This window comes from Prunus mume, linkage group LG2 (assembly GCF_029339155.1).
Source record: "Prunus mume cultivar Tortuosa linkage group LG2, ASM2933915v1, whole genome shotgun sequence".
Taxonomy (NCBI): Eukaryota; Viridiplantae; Streptophyta; class Magnoliopsida; order Rosales; family Rosaceae; genus Prunus; species Prunus mume.
In genome coordinates this window covers 7,535,059-7,550,947 of record NC_142699.1, presented here as the reverse complement: position 1 = coordinate 7,550,947, position 15,889 = coordinate 7,535,059, and the positions used below count along the sequence as shown (strand labels likewise).

Sequence of the window (15,889 nt, the reverse complement as noted above, 5' to 3'; positions counted from 1 at the left end):
CGAATGATGTCATTGCTGTACCTTGTAGTACTTCAAAACCAGCGTCAATTTTGCATGGATCGGACGGTTGATTATTGCATTATGGTTCCAGAGATGTAGTGTGAGCCACGTTGCATGGTTTGGCTCATATGTTATTATTTTTGTTAAAAAAATTATGAAAATGTGCTGGAACCGAAGGTTGAATCTCGCAGGTCGAGATTTAATTAGGATAATGTTATGGCATTTGATTGGTTGACAAGCTTGATTAATTAATTATCTTAGAGGTTGGTTTGATAACCATTTTAATTTATATTTCAGTTTCCATTCTCCCTCTTTTTCCTCTATATTCTAGCACCCAAAAAAAAAGAAAAAAAAAAGAAATGGTTATCAAAAGAGTTTTTAATTATTCATTTCGATACCTGTGTGCTGTGTGTGTATAATGCACATATATCATATTATTGAGGCATCACCAACTTAAGTAGGGTTTCTCTATCAAAAAAAAAAAAAAAAAAAACTTAAGTAGGGTTTGAGAGGCTTGAGCATAGGGCTTCCATCCTCTACCTTGCTCAGCTTAAATATAATTAGGTCATAAAAGGATTTGGATAATGTTAATTATGTTGAGTAATTATAGCATGATACTAGAGTACGATCACTTGGTATAACTAATTCATATATTATAATATAAGTGGGCATTATATTGATAATCTACCCTAAAAGTGGAATATATATGAACTATTCCGTCGACTCATATTATAACACGTGAACAAATTATACCATGTAGTCGTATTCCATAACATATTATATTAATGTCTCCTCATGAGGCATGCTAGCATGTGATGACTTGGTGTGACCCCATATCATGTGCTATGTGGGCTGGAAAATCAAAGTTAGTAGCATTTTTCTTCTCCACTACTGAATTTTGATTAGGATTGAGAAATAATTAATATGGAGCCATTAATTGCCAATCAGAGAGTGGTTTCTACCTCCCTAATGGGGAAAAACCCTAAAAAATTGTAGAATATAGATGTGACAGCAAGGCCGTCTATATACGTATGGACACGAACTATATGGTCTACCTACCCAACATTAAAAAATATTATCAAATTTTTGGTCATCATATAATGTTACACATGATATGATAGTATTTTTGTTGTTTGAAATAAATGACTTTTAACATAAAACCAGTATAAAAACAAATTAAATAAGCGTCTCATAAATATTGGTATTCCAAACTTTAGGGTTTATTATGATGTATAGTATATTACTCTTTCCCATAGGATGTAATCTTCCTGCTCTATGTAGCCTAATCAACTTTTGCGGCCTTTTTTTTCTCTCCTCTTTAACATACTATCCTAGATACATTTGAATATAGAAAACTTTTCTGTCATGCAAAGTCAAATATGCAGTAAAAGTAAATTCATTTTACTTGTATTTTACCATTTTAACCCAAAGTGTACTCTCATCATCGTTCTCAATATTTGACACATATCCATGGGCATAATCATGGTTTCATAAATACAAAGCAAAGAGTTATCAATGATTATTCCAATGACACGTGTCAAATATTGAAAAAAAAATTACCTGAGTATAGCGCGGCTATACTATTTATAAATAAAAAAGGATCCGCCAAGTGCTGGGCAACCCCTATGGAAACCGGTATTGCCGTGAGGCTATACTAATAAAAAAACCTGAGTATAGCCGCCCGGCTGTACTATTTTGGAAAAATTTACCCCGGTGTAGCCGCGCGGCTATACTAATTTATATATATATATAAAAACCTGAGTATAGCCGCGCGGATATACTATATATGGGAAAAAAAGGCCCGTCCAGACGTGTCAAAACCGGTATAGCCGAGCGGCTATATTATTGTAAAAAAATATTGTCGTGGTAAAGCCGCCCGGCGATACTATTTTAAAAAAATATCCGAGTATAGCCGCATGGCTATACGTTTTTGAAAAATACCCAATCAAAAAGGCGACACACTTGTTAAAAACAGTATAGCCGCGCAGATTAGCATTCCAAAACTGTTGAAGAGACTGTTGAAGATGCTCGCCTTAGCAAAATAGAACTTGATTTATTTAAAACATTTCAATCTTCTAATAAGGATGAAGAGTGAAGAGACGCGAATTCGTTTCAATCTTCTACCTTTCCTAATATTGCGAACTTTGTTGAACAGAACATGGGCACGAAGGTCAAAGGTCAACTGTACTTGAAAATCTTAATTAAGGGCTTAGGTGTAAATTGAAAGGTTGTAGGATTAAAAAAAAGAAAAAGAACAAGAAAATATTCCTAAGCTCCCTCACAAAGCACGATTAGAGTTGGCAAATCTGAGCGACAAATAAAACCGAAAAGATGAACATTAGTTTACTTTGATTGTAATGTGCTCAAGAATTAATAAAGATCTGAATTTAGGAAATTATCATGTTTATTAATTAGGAGTTGAAATTTACTTAATTTTTTTTTCCACAACTTAAGGCTGATAGATTGGATTGGAGTTTGTGCATTTTAACTTAATTAAAGGCTTAAACTTCTCCAAAGATTAGCTTAAGTTGGATTTCCCTACTAATTATAGCCTAGCCGCTTAGGTTGGCCTAACTACTCTTGATGATCTCATGCATCATCATAACATATTGAAACCGTATTAAAAAAAAAAAAAAAAGATATTGAAACTAACAACGGTTTAATTAGAGAGTGTTAACTAAATATTATAGCTTAAGTGCTTGAATGTTGTCAAATTGTGAATTTCGATTATTGCATTGGCAATGTCAAATATTTGTAAACACCACAATGGGACTTCATGATGTCCCAAAATTAATAAATCAATTGGATATAAGTTAATGATAATTGCCCACTTACGCATAAATGATTATTAGTCGTTCTAAATCTCATTTAAGTCTACATACATCAATGGTGAAAAAGAATCTCAGATATACATTAACAGTTGACAACGACTTATTCTTCAAAAGTAACTTCAACGACTTATTCTTCAAAAGTAATTTCCAAATTAGTTGATGCCGATTAACCGTAAACAAACTGTTTTCTTAAGAAAGAGGGTGTCAGGTGTTCCATAACCCAAGTGACTCAATACATGCCCCCAGAACATTGTCTAACGGAGACTATGCTTAGAAGTACCTCGAGACAATTGAATTGAGTAATTAATATTCAAACATGGTGGTCTAATCTAAACAAATAAATTAATATTTGTTCTGTGGTTTTGCCTTCCTTTTCAAGAAGTCTCAGCAGTACCAGGCCCTCTCATCAGCTCTGTCGACTCTCACATGGTGCTGAGTAATTGTCTCTCACAAGGCACCCATGAGGGGTGACAAAGATGAAGAAAAAAATGAGTCTAGGGAGCCTGAACCCTTTTACATAGATTTGCCTAATAATGCTCTGTCTTTTTTTTCCTTCTTTTTTAATCAACCTCTGAAACCTCCTCTATCACAAAGATTATAAAATAATTTACCATAATTACTTAATTAATTAAGACAATTATTTTTTTATGCAATAATTCATGAGCTTAGAAAGTCACGGGCGTGGTCGGCAGGCAGTCACTCGATTTTTAGATTCTTTAGGCTCAATGAGATCATTGGGAAACATGTTGGGTTTATTTGTTGAGTAATTTTTATTGTTAATAACAATTTAAAATGACACAAATGGAAGAGTTGAAAACTTCAAACCCTTCACGATTAGTTATATAACTAACTTAAACTTACATAACCGTATTATAGGGTTACGTAACACTTTTGCAACTGTCCTCCTAGGGTTCCTTGTTATAGTTAGTTAATTAATTGCTAATTCCTAGAATTCGGGGAAAAATCGAGACCCCCCCTTTTAAAATCCCCGTTTGGATACGAGACATAGATGGTATTGTGATCTCCATTTTTGACCCGTCCCGATAATATTACATATATGTTTTTTAACTAATAACTGCATATACATTTATGTTTCAATTGAATGATAAATGAATTGAGTTGTATCGATTTTTGAATTTTAGGGTTCAATTAAATGGTAAATTATTTTAATGATGATTGATGATTCATGTACTAGTATGAAGGTGGGATTGAATAATTAGAATTTATGAGTAAAAAATGCAGGGTATCAAGGGACGAGAGAAAATCCCCGAAATGCCTTAATAGGGATGGGGGACAGGAGTGGGGATAGAATTTTTATCCTTGACACCAAGACCTGCCCCATTTCCGTCCCTAGTTAAGCTCATGATTCCTCATAAATTCAACCCTTTTACAAAATAAATACAATTTTGTAAAAACTACACATAGATAGATGTATATCTATACAAAGAAATTTTCTAAAATAGTTCGTCATGCCAGATTAATTGACCAGAGAACATTTCAATATGTATATGCATTTTTTTTCCCAGCTAAATTGTTCGACATATTTTATTGTCAAATTGTTTCGATAAACATTTAAATGAACAATATAACAACATAACGTGTTAGACTATTTGGAATTTTTTTTTAAAAATATAGATGTTGGAAACTTGGAAGCCTGCAAATAGTCAAACTCATTAAGTTTTGATATTTGATCCTAACAATGTCACTTTCTTGACGCCCCTTAATTCATGACTAAAACAATCTTCTAATTTCATTGCACATCATTTCTGACGAATCTTACTTGCTGAAACAAGCTATGGCAGCCATATAATATATATACGTACATAGTTTGTCGTAAGCTATATTAACACATACACATACCAAGTCAACGGGTCATTAAGTATTTCGTCCTTAATCACTTTGTTTAATTAGAGTTTGCTTTCTTATCATGGCAATTAAGACAATGACAGCAAATATTCTCCAACAATATCACACCCCTTTTATCTGACATTACGAAAAGTTCATGAATCTAGCTAGCTAGCTAAATTATTCTATAAATTATAGTATAATAATTCTATAGAAAAAAGACTTCATTATATTCGATAAAATAAAATTAAAGACTTAAATAAATAATAATAATAATAATAATATATTATTTAAAATCTAAAGCCCAATACAAAGATTATTTAAATCTTACTAGCTCAGCCCAATTCGCATCCGAACTTGGATTTTTGGATGGTCGGTCCAAATCCAAAGAACCAAAAGGGTTGTGTTTCAGACTGTTTACTCAAAAAAAAAAAAAAAAAAAAAGGTGCAGTAATTGTGACCCTACAACCCTCCGCACACCACCACTAATTTATTTACTCAAAAAAAAAAAAGGTAAAAAAGAAGAAGCAAGATTTACTTCTCTAATTAACTAAATTCATGCTAATTTACAAATTTCAAGAGACTAGACATGTATTGAAGTATCTAGGGGTAGTGGCTTGTATGCTATTGCCATTCCCTTCATTAGGGAATGAATGAGGGTATTAGCTTCAGACTGTTTTGTATGAATTCTTCTATACTCTGCTCAAACTTGATATCACAATATAGCGGGATCGCATTCGCATAATGCGTTAGTTGATAACGCTGATATGTACTTATTATATAAGTTATTATAGCTAGCGAATCGTTGATTAATATATCCAGTGTCACATTATGCGGTCAATTAATAGGATTTAAAATTGTGATCTCTCTAGCATTTCCCAGAACCTAAGAGCATCCACAGTTGGGGGGGGTGTATGTTAAATATACACTCTTTGTCACCGGAATCGTCTTCAATGGAGAAATGTAAAGAGATGTAAATATATATCACCACCATGAGAATGTAAATAAAATGTATATTTACATATATTTTTACATCCATTGTAGGCGGAACCCACCCAAAAAAAGAAAAGGAAAATGAAGAAACAATTATACATCTTAGATTTACATATTTTCTCATTGCAGCAAAAATCATATTTACACCCCCGGAGGTATAAAGAGGATGTAAAAGTGGCTTTACATCCCCGAATTTACACCCCCTACTGTGGATGCTCTAATAGTTTTCGTTTTGTACATCAATGTTTCTTACAGGTCCCTTGAACCAATTCCTTGCATCCAAAGCCCACCAAAGCATTACAACTGTCAAAACAACACTGACAGCTACTGGTGCATAATTGAAGGTTTTCCATCCAAGAGGGTAGAAAGTTGGCAATAGAAAGGCTGAACAGGCATAGCATATCCACAGGAAGGCCACCAAGCAAACTGGCCTGCTTGCTCTACCCAAATAAAAGGGTCCTGGTTTGAAGTTCTCTTCAGCCATCACCAGCCTAGCAAAAATTGGCACTGCATAACTACCCACCCAGCCAATTGTACTAACTGAAATGAAGGCTGTGAATACTACATCAAGTTTCAAGATGGGCAGTCCAAGCAGCAAACCAATGGCTGCGCAAAGCCACACTGCATTTGTTGGAACCTTGGTCCTCGGGTGCAATTTCCTCCAGATTGGTGAAAATGGGATACCGTTATCCCTTGATAGAGCATAAACCTATGATTAGTAAAACAGATAAGGTTATACATTTTTCGCTTCGGAAAAGATGGAGGGTTTAGAGTTTCGGTTTTTCTTACTACTCGGGCAGCGGTGGTGGTAGTAGACAAGCCACAAAAGAAGTAGGAACCCCAGATGATACACAGGAAAACCACAGCTCCAGTTGAATTTTGGAACCTCCCATAGAATGCATCATATATAATCTGTGCTGGTGCAAGTGCACCAGCAGTCTCATTGTCTACATTGTATAAATACTCCAGGTCCTGCATTAAGAATTATGTTACTAATAAGGATCCAATAAGCTATTGTCTTTAACTTGACCCAAAAAACAGAAGGGTAAAGTTCTCTTGAGCTTACCCTGATGCTGAAAGTTAGAGACAAGTAATAAGCCCAGCCAAAAACTGATATGATACCAAGACTAGATAGAACAGCTTTAGGACCAGTTCTGTCTGCGCCTTTTGTCTCCTCAGTAAGATGAGCTGCAGCGTCGTAGCCGAATAGAGAGTATATGCTCAGAAGCACTGATAAAATCACTGCATAAGGTATGCTAGAGACTCCAGTTGACTCGGGAGATGTTTCAAAGTGAGTGAACACATAAGAAGCTGGCTGTGTTGACTGGGCCACCAGAGGAAGCATAACAATCACAATCAAGCCACCAACTACCTGCATGCTTGAGTTCAGTATGAAGAACTCATTAATATATAGATTTGATATTATGATGCAAATGCAATAAAGCAAAGGTGTTACACATTATAATGAACTATGAAGCAAAGTCTGCAGAGTGTTAGGAATCAAATCCGATTGTCCCACATTGGAGAAGAGACAGTGTCCGTAAATGGATGGCCTTATGAGATAAAACCCACGCTTGGACGACGTGGCCCTACAATCATGCATATGTATATTTTACTATGAAAAGAAGCAAGACAGAGAACAGTTGAAGGGAACACCTGCCACCATATGGAGATGATGTTGAGAAATGCTATCACTTGTAATTTAAATGTGTTTAGCACTGCCCATATGAGGATTAGAGCCATATACAAGCACAAAAACACACCCTTAGATGCAAAATAGCCTCCACCCTTGTTTGTTCCTGTGGCTAAAAGAATGATCATCTGCAATGCTTGTGATCCAGAATATGCCTTATAAATGGGGAAAAAAAAATCAAATTAATTAGTAGCTGGCTTGATGCTTTTCTCAAGAAATATGCTGTGTAAGGAAGTGCCTACCTGAGCACCAATAGCAAATATCACACCAATAGTCTCAAGCCAAGCACAACACCATGAAGCAAATGGCCCCCACCTGGGTCCAGCCAAATGGGCAGCCCAGAAATAAAGAGAACCTGTGGTCTGGTCAAAGTTTTAAAGCGACCAATTGAAGTCATCTTAATTTTTCAGAACATATGGATCACATAATTCAAAGTTTCAGATTATAAGTAGCAATAGTCAGAAGGAGAAGAAAGGAAAGCAAAAAATGGTGCAAATGCATACCGGGAAAGAGGAGCAAATCTCCGCCATGGCGATTGCAACAAACCAAGTGAAGAAACTAACAACAACCCACCCCCATACTAAGGTTGCAGGACCTGCATAACGCAAGCTTTGGCCATACAGAGGTGTCCCACTGAAAGCAGATATGCATGAAAATGTTATTGCCATTGTCTTGAACAGAGTCTGTCAAAAAAAAAAAAAAAAAAAAAAAGCAAGTGAAAATGATCAAAATTTTAATGCTTCAAAGTTTTTAAAACATATTCAAATCCAAATGGGAAATGAAATAACAGAAACTAAGGGAAATGGTGAGAGAGAGAGAGATAGGGAGATATAAGTAGATGACCATTTCCCTTCTGAGTTCTTGCTTGTATCCAAGCTCATTGAGACGTTTTTCTCCAGAATCCATTTCCAAAACCGGGTTGGTACTCGTTCAGATGTTCGATATCCTCCTCTCTTGATTGAACCTGTATCAAATTCTTGAGTTGGATTGTTACAGTATAAGACTATTGATGGTTTTGTATTAGCCTTGAATCTCAAATTAATGAAAGACTTGCACTTGACGACGCAAGAAAAGGAAGTAAACGGGGAACATGTTATGGTGGGCCGTCATGCATGCTTTACAATAAGACTTTTTTAGCATGATAATATCCATCGAGTTTTGAATAAAGAAAGCACATGCAGAAAATACATACATATATATATATATATATATTGTATAAAATTTCATATAAAAATTTATTGTAAAGGAATCCACAAGGAGGAATAAATAGTACACAGCTAACTACAAATAAGGGAAGAGAATAAAAGCTAAAAGTCAGCTCCTCCTATGAATCAGCCTATAACTAAGCTAATCATCATTTACTTGTGTACAATTAAATATATACAAGTCAATACTCCCTTCAAGCTGGAGAATAGCTCGAATTCCCAATTTGGCTTGAGTAAAATAAACACCTTGCTAGAAACTCCCTTAGTAAGAATATCAGCAAGTCGATGCTTGGTTCTCACATAGAAAGTGCAAATCAATCCTTCTGAAAATTTCTGCTTAACAAAGTTTCTGCCAAACATGTTTGGTTTGATCACGTTGCACAGGGTTGTGAGCAATGCTGCCTTATTATGACAAAATAGCTTCAAGGACCATTATAAGTAATCCTCAAATTCCCCTTAAAAAGATCTTCAACCACAATAACTCGCACATACTGTGTGCCATATCCCTAAACTAGAATACATGAAGTTGGTCATGAAAGAAACTCTTAAGGCTGAACTTGCACTCCCTCAACTGCTATACCACTTTGACTCGAAACTTGACAATAGGATCAATCATGAAGAGCATGACAGGACTGAACCAATGGGAATAAATGCCAAGAGGAGGCTGGAGAGAGAGAGAGAGAGAGAGAGAGAGAGAGTTTTACTGCACTTCAAGTTGCAGTGCAACATTTCTCTGTATGTTATTGGAATGTTATATAAATAAGTTGTAATTAACCTAGAAATCTAACTCCAGTATATAGCTGAGTTAGTTTCCGTCTTGTACATCAATGTTTCTTACAGGTCCTTTGAACCATTTCCTTGCATCCAAAACCCACCAAAGCATTATCAGTGTCAAAGCAAAAGTGAGAGCTACAGGTGCATAATTGAAAGTTTTCCATCTTAGAGGGTAGAAAGTTGGCAATAGGAAGGCTGAACAGGCATAGCATATCCACAGGAAGGCCACCAAGCAAACTGGCCTGCTTGCTCTACCCAAATAAAAGGGTCCTGGTTTGAAATTTTCTTCAGCCATCACCAGCCTAGCCAAAATGGGAACTGCATAACCGCCCACCCAGCCAATTGTACTAACTGAAATGATGGCTGTGAACACTACATCAAGTTTCAAAATGGGTAGTCCAAGCAGCAAACCAATGGCTGCGCAGAGCCACACAGCATTTGTTGGAACCTTGCTCCTTGGATGTACTTTCCTCCAGATTGGTGAAAATGGGATACCTTTATCCCTTGATAGAGCATAAACCTATGATCAGTAAAACAAATAAAATTATGAACTTTTAGCTTCAGAAAAGAGGGAGGGTTTCGGGTTTAGAGTTTTGGTATTCCTTACCACTCTGGCAGCAGTGGTGGTAACAGACAGCCCACAAAAGAAGTAGGAACCCCAGATGATACACAGGAAAACCACAGCTCCAGTTGAATTGTGAAACTTCCCATAGAATGCATCATATATTATTTGTGCTGGTACAAGTGCACCAGCAGTCTCATTGTCTGTGTTGTATAAATAGTCTAGATCCTGCACTCAGAATCATGTTCTAATAAGCATACAATAAATTTATTGCCTTTAGCTTGATCAAAATCAAGAGAGTACTTCACCACAGCCTACCCTGATGCTGAAAGTCAGGGCTAAGTAGTAAGCCCAACCAAAAACTGATACAATCCCAAGACTAGATGGAATAGCTACAGGTCCAGTTCTGTCTGCGTCTTTTGTCTCCTCAGTAAGATGAGCTGCAGCATCATAGCCGTATAGAGAGTAGATGCTCAGAAGCAGCGATAAAATCACTGCGTAAGGTGCGCTAGATATTCCAGTTGACTCAGGAGATGTTTCAAAGTGAGTGAACACATAAGAAGCTGGTTGTGTTGACTGTGCCACCAGAGGAAGCATTATAGTCACAAGTAACCCACCGATTACCTGCATACTTGAGTGCGAGGTCAGTACTAAGCCTACTCAATAGATTTGGTATATATGATGGAAATGCAATAAATAATTACACATTATAATAAACTGCATGAAGCAGAGTCTGCAGAGAACATGCTTATATATATATATATATATATATAATGAGCATATATCTTATCTTACCTGCCACCATATGGAAATGATGTTGAGATATGCTATCACTTGTAATGTAAATATGTTTAGTGCTGCCCAAATTATGATTAGAGCCATATACATGCACAAGAACAGACCCTTTGATGCAAAATAGCCTCCACCCTTGTTTGTCCCTGTGGCTAAAAGAATGATCATCTGCAATGCTTGTGATCCAGAATATGCCTCATAAATGGGGAAAAAAATCAAATTAGTAGCAGTGCATGATACTTTTCCCTTTGATAGTGCATCTTTATCATTAGTTCATTATTAATCTCCTGAAATTTATTGCTGCATTCAAGCACCAAATTCACTCAAGAAATATGCTAACAGATGGAAGTACTGGCAATACCTGAGTACCTATTGCAGATACCACTCCAATGGTCTCAAGCCAAGCACAACACCATGATGCAAATGGCCCCCACCTCGGTCCAGCCAATTGGGCAGTCCAGAAATAAAGAGAACCTGTTGTCTGGTCAATGGTCAAAGCAACCAAGGACATCTTAAATACCTACATTTTCAGAAAATGCTTCACATAATTCAAAGTTTCAGATTGTAAGTAATAAGGGGAAAGGAAAAGCCAAAGATGGTAGAAATCCATACCGGGAAAGAGGAGCAAATCTCAGCCATGGCAATTGCAACAAACCAAGTGAAGAAAGTGACAGCCACCCATCCCCATATTAAGGTTGCGGCACCTGCATAATGCAAGCTTTGGCCATAGAGAGGTGTCCCACTAAACACTGATATGCATGAAAATGTTATTGCCAGTGTCTTGAACAGTGTCTGTAAACAAAACCAAGTGAAAATGATTAGATTTCACTACTTGAAAGTTTTTTACAAATCCAAATTCCAATGGGAAATAACAGAAGTTAGATAAAACAGTGAGAGATACAAGTAGATGACCATTTCCCTTCTCAGTTCTTGCTTGTATCCAAGCTCATTGAGACGTTTTTCTCCAGAATCCATTTCCAAAACCTGCAAGGTAGTCATTTTGATATTCAATATCCCCCTCTTTCGATCGAACCTATCTCAAATTCTTAAGTCGGATGATTATAGTACAAGACTGGTGGCTTGGAATTAGGCATGAAACTCAAATTAATGAAAGACTGCACTGACCACGCATGCATGAAAATGGAATTAGTCACAAGCAAGTGGAGTGGAAGACCAATACTCCTATTATTATGGTGGGCTGTAGAGATAATCATGCTTAAGATTTTTTCTAGGATGATAGTTTTGACTTATCTGTTGAGTTTTGCCCAAGGAAAAGGTTTATGTGTATCCATGATTCAATGCTGAAGTTTACATGACATAGGCCAAAGAAAAAGGTTTTACAATAGATTACTATAGGATTTGTGACTTATTCTCTCTCTCTCTCTCTCTCTCTCTCTCTCTCTCTCTCATCATGGCAACTCTCTTCTCTTTACTTGTTTGGATAACTAAGTTTGAATTTCAGTTGGTCCAGAAATACTATTTTTTTGCTTTAGTGGAAGAAAAAGTTTATTTTTTCAGCTTCCAGATGCACAAAGAAAAATCAACCTTAGTTATTTATTAGTATTGGCATTTTGGACCAACTAAATTTCAAACTTTCCAACTGCTTTTGCTTGTTCTCTTTTAGTTGGACTTAAGATAAAGACAAGAGCAATCATGCAAAAAGTTGCCATGAGAGAATAAAAGAAGTCAGATTCTCAGATTCTATGGTTAGCCTTAGCGTTAAATCAAAACACCTGTAGGAAATCTCATACATTATTTTTTTCTTAAGTCAACTAGAAGCCACATGCTTATGACCCATTCCATTAATTTTTCCACCAGTCTTCCTCCTCTGTTGATCAAAGCATTAGTTTATTGAGTTTTAAGATTAATTCAAAATCCTCAGTCTTATATTCTAACCATCCAGTTGAGGATTTGAAGACATGACATTTTTTTCTTTCTTCCATTAATAGGTACATTGTAGCAACCGGTCCGAGAGAGGAGGATATCAGAATGGATCACCAGGCTTTGGAAATGGATTCCGGAGAAAAGCGCCTCAATGAGCTTGGATACAAGCAAGAACTGAGAAGGGAAATGGTCATCTATTTATCTCTCTTACTGTTTTCTTGCAACCATGTTGAGAGTTTTCTTATTTTCAATCTGGATTTTGATCTATAAAGAATTTGGAAGTGTTGAAATCTAATATTTTTCACTTGGGTTTTCTACAGTCTCTGTTCAAGACACTGGCAATAACATTTTCATGCATGTCAGTGTTCACCGGTACACCCCTCTACGGCCAAAGCTTGCGTTATGCGGGTCCGGCAACCTTGATATGGGGGTGGCTTGTTGTCACATTCTTCACATGGTTTGTTGGAATCGCCATGGCTGAGATATGCTCCTCTTTCCCGGTATGCATTGCTTTTTTTCCCTTCTTTTCCTTTGGACTTGCAAACAAGCATTTGAGATGACCTTGGTTGCTTCAAACATTGACCAGACCACTGGCTCTCTTTATTTCTGGGCTGCTCATTTGGCTGGACCCAGGTGGGGGCCATTTGCGTCATGGTGCTGTGCTTGGCTTGAGACCATCGGTCTAGTATCAGCAATAGGTGCTCAGGTATCAACTAATCAACTAATGATGATGATGATGATGCATTAACAATGAACCAATCTGATTTCTTGTATGATTATCTGTCTACCCTTTAGGCATATTCTGGATCACAAGCATTGCAGATGCTCATTCTATTAGCCACTGGGACGAATAAGGGCGGAGGCTATTTTGCATCCAGGAGTGTATTTCTGTGCATGTATATGGGTCTGACCATCGCATGGGCTGTGCTAAATACGTTTGCGTTACAAGTGATAGCATTTCTCAACATAATTTCCATATGGTGGCAGGTGTGCTCTTCAACTGTTCTGTTTCTTGCTACTTTTCTTTGTAAATATACACATGTTATCTGCAATTCTGCATCATAGACTGAAAAATTACTGATGTCATGTAGATCATGTGTATGTTTAAGTAGGCTTAATTAATACTGACCTCGACCAAATGCACAGGTAATTGGTGGCTTGTTAATGATCATAATGCTTCCTCTGGTGGCACAGCCAACACAGACAGCTTCTTATGTCTTCACTCATTTTGAAACATCTCCTGAGGCAACTGGAGTCTCTAGCATACCTTATGCAGTGATTTTATCAGTGCTTCTAAGCAACTATTGTCTATATGGCTATGATGCTGCAGCTCATCTTACTGAGGAGACAAAAGGAGCAGATAGAACTGGCCCTATAGCCATTCTGTCTAGCATTGGGATTATATCAGTGTTTGGTTGGGCGTATTACTTGGCTCTCACTTTCAGCATCAGGGTAAAGCTCAATAGATTTTTTTTTTTTTTAACCCTTTTGTTCTTTGATCAAGTTAAAGGCAGTAAAGTTATTGGATCTTTATTAGTAGCATAATTCTTAATGCAGGATCTGGACTATTTGTACAACGAAGACAATGAGACTGCTGGTGCACTTGTACCAGCACAGATAATATATGATGCATTTTATGGGAGGTTCCACAATTCAACTGGAGCTGTGATTTTCCTGGGTATCATCTGCGGTTCCTTCTTCTTTTGTGGGCTGTCTGTTACCACCACTGCTGCCCGAGCAGTAAGAAAATCCGAATCACTCAAGTCTTGACCCTCCCTTTCTATTCTCTGAAGCTGCAAACTAACTTTGCTTATTTTGCTCCAAGGTTTATGCTGTATCAAGGGATAAATGTCTCCCATTGTCACCAATCTGGAGGAAAGTGCACCCAAGAAGCAAGGTTCCAATAAATGCCGTGTGGCTTTGTGCAGCCATCAGCATGCTGCTGGGATTGCCCATCTTGAAACTTGATGTGGTGTTCACAGCCATCCTTTCAGTTAGTACAATAGGCTGGGTGGGCAGCTATGCTGTGCCGATTTTCGCTAGGCTGGTCATGACTGAAGACAACTTCAAACCAGGGCCGTTTTATTTGGGGAGAGCAAGAAGGCCAGTTTGCTTGGTGGCCTTCTTGTGGATATGCTATACCTGTTCAATCTTCCTGTTGCCAACTTCTTATCCTCTTAGATGGAAAACTTTCAACTATGCACCGATTGCTCTCAGTGTTGCTTTGGCACTGATAATGCTTTGGTGGGTTTTGGATGCAAGGAAATGGTACAAAGGACCAGTAAGAAACATCGATGCACAAAACGGAAACCATTAGATAAATGAAAAGCTATACATATTATGTCAAAAAATGGAGTACTTCCTATCTCCTTCGAATATCCCAATTTTTTTATATACAAGCATACTGTGCATGACATTTTTTTATTAAGTAAATATTATAGGAAAAAAGAAAGAAGAAAAAATTGAATTACTATTTATCAAGTAATATAATTCATGAAGTTAATTAAATAATTTTATACTAATTATTCACTAAATGAATAATAATTAAAATATAATTACTAATTTAACTAATTAAACAAGGCAATATATTATTTAATTACTAACAATAAAATTTTAAAAAATTAATTAACCTAAACATCCTAAGATTATATATATATTTTTTTTTAAATGACCTCCCCCGACGAAATTTCGTAGGCACAAGTCCATTAGACCTCTCCAAACGACATTTTGTCGGTAGAGGGCTTTCGTCGGGAGAAACCTAACTCGGCAAATATTTGCCGGCATAAACCTGTGCCGACGCAATTTCGTCGGGAGAGGTGTTTATGTTTATTTTTAAAAATTAGTTTCTTTACTCTTTTTTTGCCAACCTCTTTAATTTAGTGTATGTAATTAAGTAATATCTTATCCTTTTTGAATTACTTTAATAAGTAATTATGTTTTAATTATTATTTCTTTTGTGAATATTTAAATATGTTACTTATTTCATAAATTACTCAATAAATAGTAATTAATTATTTTGTGCAATTTTCAAACCACAGCAGTTATAAACCTAATTTCATTCGACTTTAAATTGAAAGGATATGTCAAAAATGAAAAAAAAAATACTTATTTTCCTTTAGGTGTCTTAATTAAATTTCTCCAAAGGCCATGAGCCTCAAGGCCCAAGTCTTTTATTAATATAATTTTTATTAATTAGTGCCAAATCCAAGCCAAACCTATAGCCAACCTCGTTAGCCCAACTCTCCAATGTTAACCACACTTATCAAACCATCACAGTGTTTCGTTTATAAAGACTTTATAGGAGTGGATT

The 15,889-nt window shown here is 36.5% G+C and overlaps 3 protein-coding genes across 3 annotated transcripts; 1 reads left to right on the top strand and 2 right to left on the bottom strand.

Annotated features, from left to right (window-relative positions):
• Positions 1-5,728: 5,728 nt before the first annotated feature.
• LOC103319901 (amino-acid permease BAT1-like) lies at positions 5,729-8,927 on the bottom strand. The gene is made up of 8 exons (XM_008221493.2): positions 8,725-8,927; positions 8,206-8,287; positions 7,866-8,045; positions 7,605-7,724; positions 7,326-7,517; positions 6,736-7,041; positions 6,459-6,641; positions 5,729-6,378 (listed from the first exon to the last, which is right to left on the bottom strand). Exons 1-8 carry the CDS (start codon positions 8,925-8,927, stop codon positions 5,887-5,889), a joined length of 1,758 nt encoding a protein of 585 aa, XP_008219715.2. The 3' UTR covers positions 5,729-5,886.
• LOC103319902 (amino-acid permease BAT1 homolog) lies at positions 8,278-11,708 on the bottom strand. The gene is made up of 7 exons (XM_089046204.1): positions 11,608-11,708; positions 11,308-11,487; positions 11,057-11,176; positions 10,699-10,890; positions 10,222-10,527; positions 9,949-10,131; positions 8,278-9,861 (listed from the first exon to the last, which is right to left on the bottom strand). The coding sequence occupies exons 1-7, from the start codon at positions 11,692-11,694 to the stop codon at positions 9,373-9,375; spliced, it is 1,557 nt and encodes a 518-aa protein (XP_088902330.1). The 5' UTR covers positions 11,695-11,708; the 3' UTR covers positions 8,278-9,372.
• A 730-nt stretch (positions 11,709-12,438) lies between these two features.
• LOC103319903 (amino-acid permease BAT1-like) lies at positions 12,439-15,001 on the top strand. The gene is made up of 7 exons (XM_008221496.3): positions 12,439-12,768; positions 12,900-13,079; positions 13,166-13,285; positions 13,375-13,566; positions 13,726-14,031; positions 14,137-14,319; positions 14,405-15,001. The coding sequence occupies exons 1-7, from the start codon at positions 12,685-12,687 to the stop codon at positions 14,894-14,896; spliced, it is 1,557 nt and encodes a 518-aa protein (XP_008219718.3). The 5' UTR covers positions 12,439-12,684; the 3' UTR covers positions 14,897-15,001.
• The last annotated feature ends 888 nt before the right edge of the window (positions 15,002-15,889 follow it).

What these genes read in the sequence shown, in the direction of transcription:
- LOC103319901 (XM_008221493.2), bottom strand. Translation starts at nt 8,927, where the DNA reads ATGTTTGGCAGAAACTTTGTTAAGCAGAAATTTTCAGAAGGATTGATT. An exon ending in TCATCTCCATATGGTGGCAG is followed by an intron (nt 7,042 to 7,325) that starts GTGTTCCCTTCA and finishes TCAAGCATGCAG; the next exon opens with GTAGTTGGTGGCTTGATTGT. An exon ending in CCACCACCGCTGCCCGAGTA is followed by an intron (nt 6,379 to 6,458) that starts GTAAGAAAAACC and finishes TACTAATCATAG; the next exon opens with GTTTATGCTCTATCAAGGGA.
- LOC103319902 (XM_089046204.1), bottom strand. Translation starts at nt 11,694, where the DNA reads ATGACTACCTTGCAGGTTTTGGAAATGGATTCTGGAGAAAAACGTCTC. An exon ending in AAGAACTGAGAAGGGAAATG is followed by an intron (nt 11,488 to 11,607) that starts GTCATCTACTTG and finishes TTTTGTTTACAG; the next exon opens with ACACTGTTCAAGACACTGGC. An exon ending in CCACCACTGCTGCCAGAGTG is followed by an intron (nt 9,862 to 9,948) that starts GTAAGGAATACC and finishes TACTGATCATAG; the next exon opens with GTTTATGCTCTATCAAGGGA.
- LOC103319903 (XM_008221496.3), top strand. Translation starts at nt 12,685, where the DNA reads ATGGATCACCAGGCTTTGGAAATGGATTCCGGAGAAAAGCGCCTCAAT. An exon ending in AAGAACTGAGAAGGGAAATG is followed by an intron (nt 12,769 to 12,899) that starts GTCATCTATTTA and finishes GGTTTTCTACAG; the next exon opens with TCTCTGTTCAAGACACTGGC. An exon ending in AGATATGCTCCTCTTTCCCG is followed by an intron (nt 13,080 to 13,165) that starts GTATGCATTGCT and finishes AACATTGACCAG; the next exon opens with ACCACTGGCTCTCTTTATTT.